Raw genomic sequence first — 20,552 nt, forward strand, 5'->3', positions numbered from 1 at the left:
CACCAACTTCGCACAGGTTGAACGAAAATAAACATATCTCGCGCTTTTATACCAGAGAGAAATAAAACATGCGTTCGCAGGAGAGCGAAATATCAGTATAGATTTTCTGCCTAGCTCTGTCCTGCTCCGTCTTATTTGCCTTAACCAAAATAGTAATAATTAGACAGAGACAACACACGGGCGATAACGATTTTATAGTCTGCGACTCCTGCAAAGTTTGTTATATACATGGTTGCGCCATCTGGAGTGCGAAAAAATAAGTTGTCAGTTTTAATCAATTTTCTGAAAACCAACATTAAATGCTCAATGCAATTTTACAATTTTGTCAATCCAAATTGGAATGATATAAACATGTCATTATTGACCGATTAGTAGCTTGAGAAATTAGTTTTCTCTACCTTAATGGTCATTGTTCACCTAGGTCAAAAATAGAGTCTAATCTCTAGTTTTATAAGTCTGGCACAAACACAACAAAAAAGGAAATATTATTGACCTAGGTAAATAATAATGTCAAGGTCTATTAAGACATATGACATATGAAATATACTTGACAGAGACTTAGGTTGATCCTATAGATTAAATAATAAATTAAGGTTGTCTCTTCATGTTGTTGTTGTTATTCAAAATTTTTAAATTTTCAATAAAAGAATCATCAAAAATATGGCTTTAGTGGAAAATAGTAGAAAAAACGCTATATTATCCACGGTTTAGACTGCTACGGTCAATAAAAGCTTCTGTCTAAACCTTGGTTAATAATATACTATTTTTCTGCGACCTCTGTAGAAAATAAAACTATTCTCCCTCATTTGAAAGATGAAAACATTATTTTTACTCCCTAGGGATTAAAAGTAAAATCTCTGATACTTTCTAGACAAATTAATAAACATATCCTTGGTTTTTTTCATAAAACAACATTTGTTGTAGAAAAAACTAGACGCGCAACTCTGGAGTAAACTGCCTTTTGCACCCTCGAACTTTGAAACCCTCATCAACCTTTTTGAGTCGGGCTTCAAATTGTTCGCGGTAGCAAAAATTGCACTTTCCTCCGTTGTAACGCAAATAACTATATTGTGCTAATTTACTGAAGACTACTAAAATAGAGGGTAAACGACAAGAAAAATGTATATCTTACATAATACATTGGCAAAAATAAAATATTGCATGCAGTTATTACATGTAGGCACCACGTTGTCCAGACTTCAACTAAATTGAGCACATGTAGAAGAAATTCAGAAAGATTATATTCAGAAGCACTTTTACTACTAAACAATTTAATAATTTTAAACATTGGTGATATAGGAGTAATCCTAAATAACTTTTCTATTAAATAACATTGTTTTTCTATCAATAAAGTCGCCACAAACTGTCTAAATACTGGACAAAACCCTGTAGAGAAATGGAATTCAAATTATTAAACTTTGGCTATGGGAAGATTAGTTTTCATACGAAAGAGTGTTGGTTTAATCAAATCGGTGTTTAGTTTAATTTAAGTTACCTGCTTAGCCGACAATAATAAAAATCAAATTTTTTACAAAAGTCTGTAATTTATTCAAAAATGTCACTTGGTATGTCTTCTCCTTTAGCGGCTCGTACAAACAAATTAGTCAATACTTTAGCCTCACTAACAAACATCCAAAAATTTTCTGCGGTTTCCATTTTGTGGGTGTCTCTATAGGTATGGCAGCTTACGCTACATTCTGGACCGAAAAAGGTCGGTATCCAATTGGTGGTTTCCGCTGCTAAATTTTGACCTGACGCGGTATGTTGTATGATTATTCGAGTGTCTGGTGTAAAAGAGGTGCCGGCAGTTTCTGTTCGTTTTTGCGGATCCCAATGCAGCACTTTGAATCTGCAGTAGAAATCCGGGACAGCCGAAAGTCTTAGTACTAAATGGTTGCCGAAAGTGTCTATAGTGAGATTTTCGCACTGTACATACAATTTTTCCGAGTCCATTGATGTAGTTATCATTAAGTCTTCTCCGTACATTACCCGTTCCCCTACCTTAGTACCATTACACCCCGTCAGGGTAAAAGTGTTTCTAATAAAAGGGCCTTTAATGGGGGAAGCAGTCATCATACATCCGTGTTTAAATTTCTGACAAATGTCGATTTCTTTTTCTGTTATCAACCCTGATAAAAACAACCCTTTGGAAGAATCAGTAAATTTTAAGTTTTTTGAAAAATCCGAGGTTTTGATTTGGTAGTTTTGGCCGTAGATCACGAAAGCCGTTTCGATGGCCAGAGACGTCGGTTTCAGAATGTTCCTCATCATTTTTTTGGTTTTCTGGATAAGCATTTGGCAGTGATCTCGTTTGTAGGCTGTGATCGAGTTTTTATCTTCCTGAAGAGCCAAATCTTCGTTCCATAAGCCTAGTCTGCATGGCAATGAGTAAATAATACGGTTTTCGTGCGTATTTTGTTGATCTTTATCCGCGTTTTCGCTGAAGATCATTTTTAGATTGAGATTAAAGAATGAAAAAGGTGTGAGTGGTTTGACAATTTATGTTAACTTGTCATATCAATGTCGATTTGCCAAACAGGAAGGTAGAATTTTTGGTGAACGTGAAAAAGACAGGTCTCTGGTTATGGTATAATGGCACTTCTGTTAGACCAAAATAAAGCAACAAGCAATGATGAAGCTTTGAAAACCTTTCTGCATTATGATGAAGATCCCCATCACTTAAACAGGAAGAAGCCGGCAGCCAGCTGCTCACAGGACTGGAAAGCTCTGAATTTGGAGGGAATGCGAGGTGTAGGAAACAGTAAACAGAATGCAGGATAGAGAATTTAGTGTGTAGGGATCAACTGGAAAGAATGTGGATCTGCTAAATAACAGGGGGAGAGAGGTATTAATGAATTATGCAAGAAATTTATTTTAAGGTCTATGATAGAGAGTGACCTTTATTGAGCCTTGGTAGTAGTTTCATAGAAGATTCAGTTTTTAAGTCTCAAAACTTACCTTTTCCTGTATTTCAGAGTTCAAGCTAAATGAATAAAATGTTTGAAAATTGCTAAATTGCTTTTATTGCAGTGATAAAATTAAAATAACAAAAACAACAAAAATCCATAAAAAAAATCAGACAAAAAATCTCAAAATTTAAATACTGGTAATAACGACCGCTACGGTTAATTTATTTCACAAAAAAAAACGTTAAAAGGCTGGATAAAACATCACAACGTAAATAAATCGGCCAAACCGCTTGACACTATTCGACTAAATTACATCGATAAAAATTCAATAATAAAGAAGTAATAATTAGATTTTTAGTTCACTTAATTCAATTATTATCAATATTACTTACATGGCTCAAATGCTCTAGTCAGGTGTGCCTATTAAAAGCTTCAACCACTATAAAAGACCTTTTAAATTATATGGACAACCTGATAATAATGAATAGTTACACTTTAATAATTAAAACTAAAGCCACTATTACCTATCCCAAATATCGTCCATAGATTTGTCGCTAACAAATTTTTCAGGTAATACTTTTAACATCTTCATAGTTTGCAGGTAAAATATAATTTCGGAAGTGACGAGGCCGTGTTGCGGACCCCCGTCATTTTGAATGTTCATCTTCAGAATCTGGTCTCGTATTCGATTTTTGAAATTCTTGTGGATTTCTTGGTAAATATCGCTGACCTGGAATTCAAAAGTAATTTTATAATGATGTCAATAAAACTCAATTAAACTCACTTGTTCATCAGGAAGAACAGAACTCACGGCCTCGTGCAACTTAGTCAAATGCCGAGATATATTCCTGAATTGTTTACTAGGAACTGGTGGTTTAGCTTCCCATTCGTTTAACTGTTCCCCCAGTAGCGTGTTTAATATCGACAACACTTTGGTCTCCACCTGTTGAATATGATGTCCGATCTCCTTCTCGACTACGTCAAATCCGTTAAAATTGTCTCCGGTCAACGATTGAAAAATATTACGCACGTGCGGTATTAACCAGAGCACCAGTTGTAGAGACCTGGAGTCCAGTGCCAGATTGGTGCTGGTGATGGTTTTAAGACCGGCGGTTCGTAACGCACCCGCGGATAACACTAATTGATAGGATTTCGTGTTAAACGTCCGTAAAAGGTCGGCTAAATTTTTTCCTATCACTCCCGACAATAATTTCAAGTCGAAGGCGCACACGCAATATTCGCATACGAGTCGTATCAAGATTAACACCGTGCCGACAGTTACATACTGCTGAGAGCCGATGTTTAAAGCTGGCAGTGATTTGCTGGTGTATTTACTGTTTACATCTTCTTCAGAAGGTGAACGTGGAAGAGACTCTATTACCTCACCTAGAGCTAGTTTATCAACGAGGATTTGGATTTCGGTTGGCACTTCTGCAGATTTCCATCTGTGGATGGATGTGGAAGAGTATTAATTAAGCTACACACTCAGCATAAATAAAGAAAATGAATCAGTTTAGCTAGAGACCATTGCGATTGCCTATAGCTTTTTTCTGTCTGTAAATATGAGCCAAGTTTATAAGTTTTTGAAGGCAAAACATCATCATTTGTAATGTTTTTTTTATGTAAGACATGTACTTTTTAACTATTATCTGTTCAGTAACTTCTGACTGTCAGGTTACTTTGCGTTTTTATCAGTTTAAATAAACAGCGTGAGTCATCTTATAAAGAGCAGTTCTGTGTCCATATTGCCGTTCAAAAAAGGAACAAATCCTTATATCAAGACTTTTCATAGACTATTTCCAGAAGCAAAAAGTGGCTTGAAAAACCTGCTTACTTTAAATTACCATAAACCTCTAGGGACATTTTGAAAGTTTCATAGTACTTTAAATGCTACTGAGAACCTTCTAAATAGTAAGAAAGAATTCTACAAGTGTCTTAAACTTCCCAAAATTATTTAAATTTGTCAGAGGCTTCTAGGACCATTTTGAAAGTGCCACTGCTGTCTAAATATTACTGAAAACTTTATAAAATTTTTTAAATCACTGAACTGATTGTATGCAGATCATCAAACAAAAATAGCAACAATGTAATAGACAGATAAACGTTTTGAATGTGACATATGCCTATCATATTTTTATTATCACCCAGTAAAACACTCACACAACAATCACAGTTAATATTCACACAACAATCAAGTCAAAAGTTGCAAAAAAATACCTTTCAGCATCTAGTAGCATTGCTAATTTGGATTTCCTTTGGTGGTGGAACTTTTGAACATAATTTCCTGCTTGAATTTTGAAGGCAGCTTTCAAATTAGCACTCTGTTTCCCACAAATTTTCTCACACAAACTAGTAAATTCCTCTACAATTTTTGCCAAATCAGCTACCTGAAAATGACAAATTATCAGCATCTAACCTAACTGAAAAAAAGCCAACACTTACCTGCTGAGCAGTTATGGCAGTTTTATCACTTTGAGTACTAACCAGCACAGCTAAGCGCTCATTACAATAATCACAGACTGAGGTAAGTAAAATTTTAAGTTTACCCAAAACTAGAGTATGATCTTCCGAGGATAAAAACTGCTCAGTACCACTTTTTGCAGCTATACTGGTACTATCTTTGAGTCCACAGCTTACATCAGCTGTCTCTTTAATCACATCATGCACAGCCTTCACTCTGAACATCAATTTACCTGCATAGAATTAATATTCCAATCTAATTAACAACAAAAATTAGTCTTTAACAAACCCAAAGCATCTCCACCTAATTTCAATACTTTCAACCAGTGTGCTGAGTCCATGGAGGGTGCCACCTCACCAGAACCAGTCAATTCATTTAGTTCATCTTCAGCATCTGCCAATTCTTCTATCATCAGCTGTTTCATAAAAGCCTGAGCAGCAGTAACAGCTTCTTTTTTGTATACTTCAAGAAATTGCAAGTTGTTTTGTCTTAAAAGTCCAGCAACTAGACTTACTAATCTTTCTACCTCTAAAACACCTGAAAACCACAGTTTCCAGTAGTGTAAGACTATATCATGATAAAATAAACAAACCTTCATCACACTTTAGTGGTCTATGCAAGTCAGCAGCAGCATACCTTTCAAATTCACTGCTCAACATTTTATCTATTAACTTTGACATTTCTTTGAGCTGAGATGGTAAATGTCTCAAACTAGTTACTCCAGCTAACTCCTTAGCTAAAACCTCTTGTGTCCCTTCAATTCAGAGTAATAATCATCTGGAGAAACAAAATTAGAGTACTCACCTGCAATTAGTTCCAAAGCTCCCACATAATCAGAAGAACTCAACAACAACTGCAACATTGGTTGAGTTTGCAATACTGTTGACATAAGTTTTAATTTATCCACCAGGGCTATGTGATTGTTTTTTGATCTAGCATAAGCTAGCAGTCTTATTGCATCCAAAGTTAAGCACTTATCAACTTTTTGAATTGTTGAACGTAGTTTTCCCACCTACAAATATAATTCTCAACAAGTTTTGATTTAAGTTTCAATGGTTTTGGTTGATGTAAATACTTCTTGACATGCCACTCCCATCTGCTCCATTATAGTATCATGAGAGGTCATGGCATGAAAAAATGCTCCTGATTTCTGGGATACTTGCTTTGCAATTTGTTCTTCCACAATATCCAGGTAAAAGCTGAGCTCTTCTTGTAAGTCATGTTCAGACTTTGAGTCATTTTCAAACACCTCAGTGAAAACCTAACACACATAATCACACATATCTCAAGCTGTATTATACACTTAAAATTCTTACCTTGGGATCATTCAATTTGAATTCATTTTGCATATAAATATCAGGTATTAATTTAAGTTTTTCCAATGTATTACACAGCTCACTGGTCACTTTAGGTTTAGTAGACTCCTCAAGTTTTAGCTGACTGCATCTCTGGTGTCTTTTCAGTCTCTTACCATATTTCCTAAGGTACTGTTCAAAGTGTGCATAAGTGATGTCGTCGGATACGAAGGAACCCTTGTCATTGCCACCTTTCTCCACAAAGGAATCTCCCCAAGTCCTGGTGAAAAAATTGGACTGTTTACCTTTATTGGGATCACTTAATACAGCCGGTAGGAATTGGGAGGCTTTGTAAATAGTCCAGGGCTCTTCTTGATCGTTGTCCATTGTAATTTCACCGCTACCTTTGTATAAATTTAATTGAAAATTTAATTTTTACTATCATTCTGGTAGATGTTAAACCCAAAAAATTATTTGCTCTTTCTTATCATCAGCTGATATTTTGACACGTTGAGGAAAGTGACAGGTCATGGTTTTTTTGCGGCATTTCATTTAAAGAATTTTAAACTTAAAGCTTGGCAACAGCGCGTATCTACCAATGAATTATCCAAAAAGATTGTTTGTCTGTAAGGAATAGCACAACGTTGCCGATAGCATCTAAAATGATTACCATTTATATTCAACATTTCGCATTGTACTGTCCACTGTCAACAATAGTATTTTTGTCATAAAATGTCTCGTGGGTATGCATTAAAAAATTGCCGATTTGTCACGTGATTGAGTGTCAACTAATCATATTTGCCGCATTTGTTTTCACGCTCCATGGAGCGAGCAGAGCTTTTTTGACATCACAATGACGTAATTTGACAGTTGTTCAAATTAAGATTTTGCTAAATTACGTCATCGTGACGTCAATAACGCTATGCTCGGTCCATAGAGCTTGAAAACAAATGCGGCCATTATCATATACAATAATCTTAGGTTAAGTATAAGTATTTGTTTTTGTTGATATCAGTTGATAATGTTGATATGTAATTCTAAAGGCGCTAGTGAACATGGCTACTCCAGAACAGCCAAAAAATTACATAACGAAAGGAATTAGTAAAACGTTATTGACACCTTGCAGACGAATAGGATTATCACGTTCCAAGAAAACACCTAAAAAATTCGATTCACCCTTGCTTAAACTGGAACCAAAAAGTACCCCAGTGTGTACTTTGCAGACTCCGGAAATCAAAAATGAACTAGAACAGACTGCTTTAAGGGCAAATGAACAAAAAACCCCAGTCTCTGTCTTGAAAAGTTCTGTGAGCAGGAAAAAAAGTAGGAAGCCAGCAGTGACTAGTGTTAAAGTGGAAGTTCCTCTTGTAGCTTTACAAACACCAAACATAAAGAAAGACTTAGAACAGACTGTTTCCTGTGAAACTCCAGAACCTGCTTTAAGCAATTCTATTAACAGGAAACCAGAGGCAACAGCAACCAATGAAAATGTGATTGCAAATAGTGACACACCAGTTAGACCTGAGTGCAGCACAAAAACTGTAAATAATCAAACATATAAACCAAGTTCTCCAGCTACCTCACCAGTTATTACTAAAGTTAAGGTGCAAATCCACCACCCACCTGTAAAAAGAAATATTAACTTCAACCAGTTGGAAACTGAATCAACTCAGCCTAATCAAGTTTTAACACCTAAGGATACCAATTCTCTAGACAATTCTTCAGTGGCCAGACAGAAAAAGAGGAAATTATGTGTCATAGACAGTGATGATGAGTCCAGTAGTGTCAGTACCAAGTCCTCAAAGGCTTTAAGCAAATTTACAACAGAAGAATACTTAGAAGAGTATTCAAAAGATCCTGAAACATTTGCTGCATCATTATCTCAGGGCAGTGACTTTATTGATGTAAAGGCTGTGTGTGTAAATGCAAAAATCAATGAAGTAGACAATAGAAATAATAAGGACTATGTTGCTATTTATTATCCAATAACAACCAGCCATTCTAGTGAAGCATGTAAAGAAAAGAAACTCACAGTTAGCTTAGAGAAATTGCCCACAAAAAAATCAAATTCATCCAATAAATTATCTCTTTCTAAACTAAGTTTTGAAACTGAAAATAGTGATGATGAAATGTTCACATCATCTCCAGTAGATGACAAAAAACGTAGGGATAATCTTATCAAACTCATTGATGACATGAAGATGGAAGTCCAGCAAAAACAAGAAACTTTGGATAAGTTAAAACAAGCACAAATTTACAAAAAAATCCACAGTCCAGATAAGCTGAAAAACTTAACTGATGTGTGGCTGAAAGGATGCAAGAGAAGCCTTCAAGACTTACACCAGAAAATGGGACCTATGGATATGAACACATTGATCAGCAAGTTGGGAATTCCAGAGAGAGTTATAAAAATATTGGAACTCTAACTCTGTAACATTGAAAAAGTTATTTTGATGATAATTATATTTTAGAGTTGTTTGGGGGGGGCCTGTACCTGAAAATATACTTTTGAGAAAATTTGAATATTTTGATTGGAATAATAATTATACAGATTGTTTTAGTTGTAAAAACTATTGTAGTATTTTAAAATAAAGAATTCCTAGTTACTTATTACCACCTTAAATATAATTTAATACCTCTACTAATGGAAATAAAGGTTTTTGACATTAGATTATTTTGTAATCTACAAAACCATGACAAAACAGAAGTCAACACTGATTTAATTTTTTTTCTATAGTTTATATTATGCATGTACAACTTTTATTGAATTGATGAGTGTAATAAGAGGTCTCAGTAACTAAATAATGTGCTATAGCTAGCAACCCCTTTAACAAGTACCTGAAGTGCCAAAGTTTTATTACAGCAATTCTTGAAAGGGATCTAGAAAAACCAGATACTTCACTGTTGTAAACTAATATAATTATTATTAAAACCTTGAGAATAACTGAAACAAATAAAAATACAGACCTTAGAAAAAACCTTATTTTAATGAGATTGTATTATTTACAACAGCTGACTACTTGCAGTATTAATAAATAATACCTTAGTCATCAAGTTTTAAATTTCACAATTATTTCAATTCTTGACTTGCAGACTTTACTGTAATGTGTAGCAAAGATGAAATTATGATCAAAATGTGAATACCATGAGTAAAAGTAGCTTACAAAAACTCCAAACATAAATGTAAAACTTAAATCTAAAACATATGGAACTGGATACCTATTTCTTAGGTTTAGCATTATTCTTTACTGGAGTCTTTCCTTTTACATTGTTGGTTTTTGCTTTTTTGGACTTGGGTTCTTCATCTTCCTCTTCTTCTTCCTGCAACAAAAGAAATTGCTGTCACCTATTATGATTTACTTAACTCAATAAAAGAACATATTTGGACAGTGAAGACCAATGTTATTATAATCTAATATCAACTGGTGGCCATAAATCCACTTTTACCTTGGAGAAAATCTGAGTTAACACTTAACTTTAGGTTTCATCAAAGTTTTGATATTTATTAAAATATTACCAAAAAATTAATAAATAATCAGGTTTTAATATTTTTCTTATCATCATAAACTGAAAGTTAATTTAATATCATACTATGAACTAAAGGAACACTTAAACAACACAACTAACAAAGAAAGCTAGTTTTAATGCCACCCTGTAATTCCTAGACTAGAATAAGTTAAATTTGTAGAAACCCACTGTAACTGACGAACAGCTTACATAACAATTTTTATTCTATTAACTGTTCCCTATATATTGTCAGATCCTTGATCAGATCAATTCAATAATATTCTAACTGCTCTCCTGATTATGACGTAACACCAATGATCATATTAGTTTAACATGCATGCAGTGACAATTGCTTAGAAGTATAGAGCAGAAATGAAGATGTGACATCAAAATCCAGTTACTACCAAACACCTCTAACATGAAAAATGACAAGAAATGTATGGCACAAAAATAATAAAAATTACTTGCCAGTTTTTTTGCTATGAGATTGCCCAGCTTCTTTCCAAGCTTATGTTCTAGGGAGTCTCCTACAAACTGACATATTTATGTCAGATGAGGAAGTTATTTGTCTACATTAGAAAATCCTCCATTCCCCCAAACATATTTAAGTTTTTTTCATTAAATGTTAATGAAACTATAACTGTATCTTAATAAGAAATATGTAATGCAATTGCAAGCCAAATGAGATGACTAATGAGGAATAGTTTGTTTATCATTAAAATAAAACTCAAGAAACTTACCGCTCCCTCTTCACCTTCTTCATCTTCAATCATTTCTTCTTCCATCTCATCCATTTCATCAAACTCCTCAATTGGCCCTCCAATTAAATGATGACCAATAATGTGAACTGGACCATTCCCTAAAAAACACAGGAACATAAATTAAATTAAAAACTGTGCTAATGCAACACTTACCTTGAATCAAAGTGAATGTTACTGGAGGGTCTGGAAAAGATAAATCAAGTAATATTTGATTATTGGGACCACCAGCCTTCAGTGTTGCAATGGGAATTTTTACAGAGTCTTTCCAAGTCATTGCTTCTACTTGTATCACATTTACTTCACCTAAAAACCATCAAAAAACTGTGAAATCAGAGCTGTGAAATCGTAAGCTAATAGCGTTATTACCGTCGGTGGCCTCAGGTCCCAACAATGCATGTTTAATAATAAGTTTGTGGCCCCCTTGGTAGTCTTCGGCGCCGGCTCCTTTAGCTTCTGGGTCCCACACTTCAGTTGTATTTTTGCCTTTAAGGCTTAAAGCTGAAATTTAAAAGCAAAAACAAATTAGTCAACACATATAGAAAATGGCGCCAAATACCGGCTTTGCCTATGGTTTGAGTAGCCGATCTCCGGTTTCGTTTGCATTGAAAATATTAGTGAAATCGGGTCGATTATGGAGTAAATTATAAATACGTACCGAAAAAGTACTCGTCTGCCATTTTAATTTCGGGATAAACACAGATTACGGATAAATAAGCACGTGAATTTACGCCGGCGACGTATTACAGCAAAATGGAGCTGTGAAAGGAGGGACGCCGAACGCTTTTGATGTTTGATGTCAAAACAAGAATGGCGAATTGGCACTATTGGCATTTGGCAGATAATCAACTTAGACAGTTGACAGTAACGTGTTTTAGGACTTTACTTGTTTAGGTAGTCACGTGATAAAATATGTATGAGGTCACCATTGCCCTACAAAATGTAAATAAAACATTTATTGAAAAAATATTCAATAGCCTGCTTGTATGTCTAAAATTTAATTAGCAAATTTTTGTTGCTTATTGTGTTATATTATCGTTTAGAGAAAACGCCCATAAAGATTCCTTGAAATACTATTTTTCTATTTTTTTTTAAACTTAACACCCTATAGGTATTTCCCTAACATAAAGGTTTTCAACTACATTTTTGTTGCAGAATAATTCATGATTAACATTTATTGTCACTTAACTCTGCTAACCTTGTATAAAAGCTCAATAAACCAAACAATATCTTCTGTTGAATTAAATTTATTTCAAACCAAGTAAGCAAACTTATTATTTTATCCAACAAGCATTACACAATAATAAATCACTTAAAATTCATTTTGTATTCTCTACAGCAGGAGTTTTGCTGGGATTTATACTGTTGAACAACTTATCTTTAATCATCTGGGCCATTAGTCCATGAATAATTTCAATGGTGGTCTTACAACTGTCTTTAGTTGCTTTAAGCAACTTGTCTTCAGTTCTTTTTTCAGAAGGGTCAGTCCCACCTACTATAAATCCACTTCTCCCTGTTTCAATACACATTTTTTTATTTATTATTTTTTCATTTTAAACACTTACCAATTGATACTTCTGACTGTTCCAACTTTTCAGACAAGTCAAAAATCTGACCAGTTGTGTAGTCTGCATTGGTAAGCAAACTGGATGAGCTTAAAGTGTTTACCCAATATTTATTCCACAAAGAATCTAACAACCTTCTGTCTAAAGCTGATTTAAAATATGACACTTCTAAAGAGTAGTATTGCTTGCAGTGAACTCCAAAGTCTTCAATTTTGTTCAAAGGTATAGTCTGGTATTCTGAGGGTTCTTCATTTGGTGGTTTATAACCCTAGAAAAGTAAAATATAATTTCCAAAAGTGTATAGGAAATCAAATTTTTACTTTTGGATAAGTTCTAAAAGCACCCAGGCAGACTTTCCCAGCTGAAATAGTCCTTACAGGGTCAATAACAATAGCAACAAAAGGTTCCTGGAAGTTTTGGTTCAACATTTGAGTACTGACATCAATTCCAGACAGCCAGCAACCATATCCAGGATGACTGTGGTACCATCCTATAGCATTTTCTTGTCGATCAACCTAAAATTACCCTAATACTCTGATAACCATCAAAACAAACAAAAGTGAGTACCATTTTGGCAGCCTCAATGTAGGAACTCATGTACTCATATGCCTGGGCTTGTGCATTAACCCTAGTCTCAGTTCCTTCCACTGGCAATGCAAATGAATCCATCACAAACATGGTATTACCATCCACTTTTCCTAAAATCAGCCCCATCACCTCTAAAGTACCCCCTGATCTGGCATGCATTACCATTTTTAGGAGCGCTAGGGCTGAGATTTTGATGTCTTTGAAAAAGTGTGGGCTGAAATTTACTTGTCAGCATAAACATGAATTGCCTGTTTTTATTATGCTCACTCTTTTTCCCATGGCTTGGCTGCCAGGATGTCTTGCTGCTGTTTTTTATTGTATTTGTAAATTTCATCTACTGAGCTTACCACTTCCAAGTTGTTGGACAATTCCCACGTTTTTTGGGCAATTTGCGAGTGACTATCGCCACTAGAAGTATCCGGTTTCGACATTATTTTAAAACAAATTGTTTTTCTATTTCCTTTTAAATAACAATATAAAAATTTTGTGTTTTTTTTGGTTGACTTTTTAGATTAGAGACTACTTTTGTTTGTTGACCATATTCATTTCAATTGTAATTTTTATTCAATGTTGGTCACATGACCGTTTATTAGCACCTCAAATTGACATCACGTGAGCTAGGGTTGTCATTGTTACCCTCAACTAGTTGAATAGTGCCCAAGTCACCTGCTCTTTATTTATAATTTCCTTAAAGTGGTCACATGACTAGTATTTTTGTAATTCAAAAGTTTATGATCGTTTATTGACCAACTAAACAAATGAAGGTCAAGGTTAATGTCACCAATGCCACATAACCTATAGAGTTGTCATTTAATTTGTTTTATTTTATTTTTAATTATTTAAATAAATATTTCGCAGTCTTGGATGGTCACGTATTGTTTTATCACTCTCTAATAAATTCATTGATACTATAATTACTTGTAGAGAGTAATAAACTGACCACTGACCAGGTGAGCAATTTATACTTTTTATTTATAATAAATTTGTTTGATGTTTGGTCCTTGTCCTTGCTAAACCCTGAATAACCCACTATCTTACTTGTTTTATGTGAGTGTAATCTAATCAGTGTCCTAGTAAATTGTGTAACAAATACTGCTTTAATTCTGTTGAGGTTGCAGTGCACAATTCTCTACAGTTTACAGTTTGTTGTGAGTGAGTAGGGCATATTGTTTTATATTAGTCTAAAGCCACTTACCTAATTTAATGATACTCCAGAGCTGCTCATTAGTTTCAAATTGGTTGTAACATTCTCACATCCTGGTTTAACCTTGCATTTTTACAAGTGGTGTATTATAAAATGTTATAAATCACAGCATACTAAAATCATTGAACATAAATTGCACTGAGTGTGGTGTACCTACTTTGATTTATGTTAGTTAATTATCACCAATCAACACTTATCTTTGGGATAGGTGTTCACTGATTTACAAGCCATGGAAGCCCTTTCACAAAGTTTACAGCCCTACAAAGAATTAGTAGGGGAAGTGGCTAGTTATGTGACAATAGCACAGTTTTTCTCTGGTGTGTTTGTGTGCCGAGATATTTACAAGAAAGGTACATCCAAAGGTGTCAGCCCCATGCCATTTATTGGTGGTGTTACCATGTAAGACATTCTTAAGTGTTCAAGTTTGAATTTAGTACTAAAAATTTGTTTTACAGTGCAATATTAATGTTAAAGTATGGACTACTTTTAAATGATGCTGCAATGATTAAAGTCAATGTGGCAGCTATTGTGTTGAATACTATTTATTCAGTGTTTTTCTACAAATTTGCTGAAGACAAATATGAGGAGGTTCTAAAACCTACTTCCTATGGGGTGGCCTTACTTGCAGTTTTACTAGGGTATGCCCAGTTAGAGAGTTCTGAGAATATTGAGTATAGATTTGGACTGATTTTGACATTGTTGATGCTGGCTCTCCTGGGGGCACCCTTGCTTGATGTTGTAAGTGTTTGGTAAATTGGCAGAAGCAGCAGTTGAGGGTAATTTATTTGTAGAAAAGTATAATAGCAAAAAAAGATGCTTCTTCCATTCCATTTCCTATTACACTCATGGCTGCTATAGTAACATTCCTGTGGTTTATCTATGGAATAATTCTACAGAACAATTTTATGATTGTAAGTGAATTTTTAATATCCACTTTGGGTTAAGTTTGGGAGTGTTGTATAAATTTTAGGTCCAAAATGTGATTGGGTATATTTTATGTATGGTACAACTTGTCCTAATATTCCTGTACCCAGGACCCTCCACTCAGCTGCAAGGTCAAAGTAAGACAAAGAAACCCGTCAAAAAGGACCAGTAGTAAGTGCCAAGATTGAGGTTTTAATTGTAATTTTCTATTCCAGATTAATAGTTCAAATAATGAAAATTCTTAGACAAACTGTTTTATGATATTGAGAAAGTAGGATTATCTATATTGATGTATTTACACATTTTTTAAATAAATTTTACTTATATTTTGGTTATAAACTGGTCTAACTTGTAAAGTTATTCCTTTTCTTTAATTTGTTGACCCCACCACACTATAATAAAGTGATTAACAAAAATAATAAAACAAGCAAGTGGCAATAATCTAATGCAGCAAGGTCAAGTAATTGTTTGAAAAATCATTACCAAATGCTGCAGTTAAATAAGGTGGTATAAACCCAAACAAAAGGAGGCTGGTTTACCGGAACGAATTATTGTATTTACTGTGATGAGGCACCTTAACTGGCCAGTTCACAGTGGGCCTCGCCCAAGAAATATGCGCATATTAACAAGAAAACAACAACGAAAAGAAATTGGTATTTTCTCATAATCTGCCCGACCCACTGGTAGTGATTATAATAAAACCGCTTTCATTAAAAATGTGGTTTAAGTTTCTAACGTGTTTGTGCGTGGCTGTGGTGGTTGCCGACCGAAAAACCTGCCAAAAAGTTCAGTTAAACAATGGAAGAATCCGTGGTGAATGTTGTATTTTTACTAAAGAAACCCCTAAAGAAGAACTTCTCGGATTGCTCGACCTAAAACTGACCACCGAAATGATGCTACAACACGAAAAGCTTCAAGGTGCGGATATTTTTTTCCCAGGCATAGGACCAATTCCAGAATTTGAGCCTCAAGGGCCACCACCTTTAAAGGAATATCCAGGGATGGAAGCTGCATCTGGGGAAGTAACTTCTCAAGAAAAGGACGACAGATCAACTGAAGTAATTTCTACCACAACAATAGAGACGGCAGCTACGGAAGTAAGCAACAGCAATAATACCGGTATAACAGGGAAGACTATCCTGGACAATAGAAACGCTATCGATGTACCTATTGTGTCATGCCCTCCAGGTCAGGCCAGAAGCCCTTCTGGAGATTGCATTGAAGAATATTAAGTTAGGTTTAAAGCGTGAGTGATATAAAGTAGGCTAATTTATTAAATTACTTTTTAAAGTATCTAAAGGTTTTTTTTTCTAAATCATCAGACCTCAGAAAAATCAATAATATTAATCTGCAGTTTTTAGTACCTATAGTAGTTTACGACCTCCATTTGTAGAGGAGTTTTAAATCACTTTCTAATATACCTTTATTATGTTATTATCATTTATTTTCAATTATGCAGGGTTTCCAAATTTACTAATTGGAGATAATAAGGAAGTGTGTAGTTGGGGTTTTCCAGGCTTCGAATGATGTAACTGTTACAACTCATTGATTTTCTCCAGAAATTAAGGTTTAAAAGTATTGAAACTGGGTTTTTTGAGCTCTTAAAAAAATCAGATGACACTGTCGGTAATATAGTACGAAAACTGGTTTGGAAGCAATGATCTATGCTATTTTTTTTATCTACTCTGTAAATTGACACACTTAACCTTTCTAATCTAGTGTGCGACCCTTAAAAGCAATAATTTTATAAAGCTATCATTTGGACCACTCTGTAAAACCGCCACCACATGGTAAGAGAAAAACAATATAGAACTACAATTTAAATCTCAACAACAAAAGCAAACAATCCCTATCTCAAAGTACTGTAAACACATACATATACGACAAAATGAAAATTTGTTGCTTTTTCATTGAACTGATATCGGCCTTTATCAAGTGTATCATTTCGTAGCCTTAACCGTCTCGAACCATGCATATATTTACATTTTAATCAGAAACCGACATATATCAAGATTTGCTTAATTTAACTATAAAATTTCCGTAGCCGAATTTATCTTATTTTGTGTTAAAGTTCAACAACACTGCCGGGAACATGTCGGAGCTGTCTGCAATCTGAAACCTTCGGTTTTCTACTTTCCTACAGTTCTTGTAGGGTTTCTGTTAAGTTGCAAAGCTTGGTCGGGTTTGTAGGGAGAATTGCGTGAAGAAAAATGTCGGATCCAACTATTCAAACCTTTTGTTGTCATCATGGAAATGGGACTGATGTAGCTGTGACTATTGCTGAAGAATTTAACACCAACTCCTATAATATTGTGTGTTTGTTGTCTTCTGGATTAGGCATTCTAGGTGCAGTGTATCAAGTAAGTCCACTCTACATTAGCTAAAAAAAAATAATTAAAAATCATGTTGGATACAGCGCAACCAATTTTGAATAGGGTTCGGAATTTTTGTGGTAAGCCACAAGTCACGACATGCCAGTGCCTGGCTAAAACCTTCAACATTGTATCAAAGCAGTACCTATCTACAACAAAAGCAAATTTACTCAGCTTTTTAAACAATCGGTTACGTGTAGTGTTAATCACCGATGTTCGAGCCGATTGTTAAATGTTGAGGTAATTTAGCAATTAAATATCCTACTTTTTGCTCACAAGCACGCTTATTTATAGAATTCATGGTAAAATCGTTTTGATAGAATTTCTAGGCGGATCCGATAGTTGCATATTGTGGGTATTTTGCGATTTCATTCGTGACATGAAAATTGATTAATTAAGTGATACGTTATTTTGTAAGCAGATATTATTACTTCTTGGTAAATGGTATTACAGATTCTAGATTGGTACTTTTAAAAGAACTCTTTTGTATTGAACCCTGAGTGACGTTGGAAGAAACTTATCAATAAAAACAACCAGAAAAATTGGTTTATAATGTATTAATATTCAATTTAAGGTTTTACCAAGAAAGCAATTTGCAAACAGTCATAGATGGATGTCGTTTTCTGCTGAGAGAGGAAGAAGAATCATTGTTTGGTTAGCCATGGCCGATTTGTTTGCTGCTGTAGGTAAATAATTATTAGTAAGGATAGTAGTACAGGATATAGGTATAATAGAGAGAAGATAATTCAAAATCAGGTCGTAATAAGTCTATTTTTCATAGAAGAAAATTGAATTTCTCAAAAATATCTCTAGCTCATGATAGAATATTAAGCTCTTCTCGAAATTATAAGGTCTCTGGACCTATACCTATATCCCACTATATTACACTTTTTGTGGGAATAAAAAAAAATTATTTTACAACAAACCCTGAAACTATTGGCGATTTAAATATATAAATTTTATTATAACACATTTTATTACAAGCCATTATCAGGTGCTTAACGGAGGTCACTTTCAATATTAAATTAAGTACCTGTGGATTTATTATTTTTATATTGCATAATAATAAAATTGCTATTTTAAAGTTTGGTTAATATAAAAGATAAAGTTTTATTTTTCACACTATTGATTTTATTGATTTTATAAACCTATAAAACAAGTAATTTGTAAAAATATATGCAAGAAACTTGTATATTTATATTCTGTGGTTATAAAAAATGAGTTGTATTGATATATTTTGAAATAGTGTTTTTTGTACTCAGTCAATCAAACATAATAATACTCACGAATCTTGAAATTATTCAGACATACATCTACTTACTGAACACCCTGTATATAATTAAGTTATTCGGTCCGAAAACTACGAATATCACAACAAATTTAAGGGGTATTTGCCAGATCGATGATATGGATGAGTCGTAAGAACATCATGCCAGCACTCCATGACGATGAGAGCGTAATGTTTTGTGCAGTTTCTTCGGTATAATTCACTTTTCCATAGTATATATTGATATTGATTTAATGATTTCCCAATTTAGGCCCTTATTCAGTATTTTTACACATCGACGTGGATTTGGACTCTGTGCTACGCAATTGACATGCGGTACATTTTAAGTCAGGAAGAAGGTCACTTTAAATACTACCATCTAGCTGCCTGGGTGATTCCGGCAATCACCACAGTTACAGGGCTGTCGCTACTTTATTTACCTAACGCTGAGTGAGTTTTGGTAACTTTGTTCTTAAAATAATTAGTTCAATAAGTTTCAAAATGAATCAATCTGAATGAGAATGTTATTTATTGCAGTTGCCACGCTTCGGTTAATCATGAATCGGTCCTGGGCAGAATCCTTCCCAACTACATCATCACATACATCCCTATTCTGGTAGTAATGGTTACTAACCCTATTTTATACAAGCATTCGATCGAAGATATGAAGGCTATTATCACCTGCACGTCCGGCCAATTTACCAGTCGTGAAAGGGAAATTTTGGAGGCGATTAAACTGAAATTTGCCGTAATCAATTTGGTTTTCTATGTCTGTTGGCTGCCCAATCTGATTAATGGCTGCTTATTATGGACTTTAGCTTATCGTTTCCCTTGGAAGTCTGTTGTGATGATCTGGTACATTATGGTGAGTTGAATTGTCTGAAAATTAAACAAAATGTTTAAGCTCCTAGTGATTAAATTCTTAACAATAGTTTCTGTTACTGTAGGCTTTCACAAATCCTCTACAGGCATTTTTCAACGCTATAGTGTACAGAAGATGGAGTTCAGGGTCCGAAAAAGTGATCGTACCTTGGAGACATTACGAAAATTCTTATTACTGTGTTGCAAGTTCGCCAGGTAGCAGTACCACGTCCAGGGAGACAATCAGAGAAGAGATTTACCCTTTATTGCAAAACGCACCCGCTAATAGTATAAACGGTTACAAAAGTTTGCCCTAATGACTGGAAAACCTTGGTAAAGGAAACATCAAATATGTAAATAGTCAAATGCTGGTTTTGCTTTGAAGATCATAATTGTGTGATATCAGTGTGTTGAGTAAAGCAAACATTTTAAAGTTTTTTTTTATCAGTTTTTTACGTAAATTTAAAGGTTTTGAAGGGGACTCTGATAGAAAATAATCCTATTGGACCATATACAATCAATATTAAGACTATTCTATTGGAGACCCCCATATATTATAATGAAATGATTGAAATATTCATAACTCAAATACAAATACAATTTTATTTAGGTATAGATTAGTACTTGTTATATTGTAATTTTAATAATGTTGTCATTTATTATATGTTTAATTTTATTTCAATACATTTGCACTTTTTTTTATTGTTTTCAAGAGTTTTATTTATTATAAAAATAGCTATTGCCGTATTTCAAAGTTCAATTAAGTCATCTGGCCAATGGTTGCAACACCATTTAAGAACCTGGTACATAAAAAATAAAACTTTATCATTTTAGAAAATTG

At 34.2% G+C, this 20,552-nt stretch overlaps 7 protein-coding genes across 13 annotated transcripts; 3 read left to right on the forward strand and 4 right to left on the reverse strand.

Moving 5' to 3' along the window:
* Positions 1–1,219: 1,219 nt before the first annotated feature.
* LOC145728087 (cilia- and flagella-associated protein 161) lies at positions 1,220–2,526 on the reverse strand. Its single transcript, XM_081978078.1, has one exon. The coding sequence runs from the start codon at positions 2,449–2,451 to the stop codon at positions 1,546–1,548; it is 906 nt and encodes a 301-aa protein (XP_081834204.1). The 5' UTR covers positions 2,452–2,526; the 3' UTR covers positions 1,220–1,545.
* Positions 2,527–2,999: 473 nt separating this feature from the next.
* scat (VPS54 subunit of GARP complex scat) lies at positions 3,000–7,177 on the reverse strand. The gene is made up of 10 exons (XM_081978049.1): positions 6,687–7,177; positions 6,446–6,631; positions 6,175–6,382; positions 5,963–6,124; positions 5,659–5,907; positions 5,352–5,602; positions 5,127–5,296; positions 3,694–4,354; positions 3,434–3,639; positions 3,000–3,380 (listed from the first exon to the last, which is right to left on the reverse strand). Exons 1-10 carry the CDS (start codon positions 7,050–7,052, stop codon positions 3,368–3,370), a joined length of 2,472 nt encoding a protein of 823 aa, XP_081834175.1. The 5' UTR covers positions 7,053–7,177; the 3' UTR covers positions 3,000–3,367.
* A 400-nt stretch (positions 7,178–7,577) lies between these two features.
* On the forward strand, positions 7,578–9,276 carry LOC145728081 (uncharacterized). Its single transcript, XM_081978068.1, has one exon. The coding sequence runs from the start codon at positions 7,721–7,723 to the stop codon at positions 9,089–9,091; it is 1,371 nt and encodes a 456-aa protein (XP_081834194.1). The 5' UTR covers positions 7,578–7,720; the 3' UTR covers positions 9,092–9,276.
* Positions 9,277–9,633: 357 nt separating this feature from the next.
* On the reverse strand, positions 9,634–11,750 carry Nlp (Nucleoplasmin). Of its 2 annotated transcripts, XM_081978082.1 has the most exons (6): positions 11,589–11,750; positions 11,300–11,431; positions 11,087–11,236; positions 10,913–11,031; positions 10,641–10,706; positions 9,634–9,986 (listed from the first exon to the last, which is right to left on the reverse strand). In XM_081978082.1, the coding sequence occupies exons 1-6, from the start codon at positions 11,608–11,610 to the stop codon at positions 9,885–9,887; spliced, it is 591 nt and encodes a 196-aa protein (XP_081834208.1). In that variant the 5' UTR covers positions 11,611–11,750; the 3' UTR covers positions 9,634–9,884. The 2 variants fall into 2 exon arrangements, with proteins under 2 accessions (XP_081834208.1, XP_081834209.1); XM_081978083.1 differs by lacking the exon at positions 10,641–10,706.
* A 411-nt stretch (positions 11,751–12,161) lies between these two features.
* Positions 12,162–13,611, reverse strand: CSN5 (COP9 signalosome subunit 5). Its single transcript, XM_081978074.1, has 5 exons — positions 13,351–13,611; positions 13,063–13,297; positions 12,816–13,010; positions 12,496–12,763; positions 12,162–12,443 (listed from the first exon to the last, which is right to left on the reverse strand). Exons 1-5 carry the CDS (start codon positions 13,512–13,514, stop codon positions 12,250–12,252), a joined length of 1,056 nt encoding a protein of 351 aa, XP_081834200.1. The 5' UTR covers positions 13,515–13,611; the 3' UTR covers positions 12,162–12,249.
* Positions 13,612–13,869: 258 nt separating this feature from the next.
* On the forward strand, positions 13,870–15,550 carry LOC145728088 (sugar transporter SWEET1). Of its 2 annotated transcripts, none has more exons than XM_081978080.1 (5): positions 13,870–14,033; positions 14,496–14,686; positions 14,743–15,025; positions 15,079–15,198; positions 15,258–15,550. In XM_081978080.1, the coding sequence occupies exons 2-5, from the start codon at positions 14,517–14,519 to the stop codon at positions 15,381–15,383; spliced, it is 699 nt and encodes a 232-aa protein (XP_081834206.1). In that variant the 5' UTR covers positions 13,870–14,033; positions 14,496–14,516; the 3' UTR covers positions 15,384–15,550. The 2 variants fall into 2 exon arrangements, with proteins under 2 accessions (XP_081834206.1, XP_081834207.1); XM_081978081.1 differs by lacking the exon at positions 13,870–14,033 and adding an exon at positions 14,095–14,235.
* Positions 15,551–16,847: 1,297 nt separating this feature from the next.
* LOC145728082 (G-protein coupled receptor 143-like) lies at positions 16,848–20,418 on the forward strand. 5 transcript variants are annotated; one of them, XM_081978070.1, is made up of 7 exons: positions 16,848–17,001; positions 17,283–17,571; positions 18,158–18,269; positions 18,969–19,063; positions 19,122–19,300; positions 19,388–19,715; positions 19,798–20,418. In XM_081978070.1, the coding sequence occupies exons 2-7, from the start codon at positions 17,422–17,424 to the stop codon at positions 20,026–20,028; spliced, it is 1,095 nt and encodes a 364-aa protein (XP_081834196.1). In that variant the 5' UTR covers positions 16,848–17,001; positions 17,283–17,421; the 3' UTR covers positions 20,029–20,418. The 5 variants fall into 5 exon arrangements, with proteins under 5 accessions (XP_081834196.1, XP_081834197.1, XP_081834195.1 ...); XM_081978073.1 differs by lacking the exons at positions 16,848–17,001; positions 17,283–17,571 and adding exons at positions 17,632–17,823; positions 17,878–17,996; XM_081978069.1 differs by lacking the exon at positions 16,848–17,001 and having other exon boundaries at positions 17,101–17,571.
* Positions 20,419–20,552: the final 134 nt, after the last annotated feature.

Source organism: Ips typographus, linkage group LG4 (genome assembly GCF_016097725.1).
Source record: "Ips typographus isolate SLU linkage group LG4, UJ_Ityp_2.0, whole genome shotgun sequence".
Classification (NCBI taxonomy): Eukaryota; Metazoa; Arthropoda; class Insecta; order Coleoptera; family Curculionidae; genus Ips; species Ips typographus.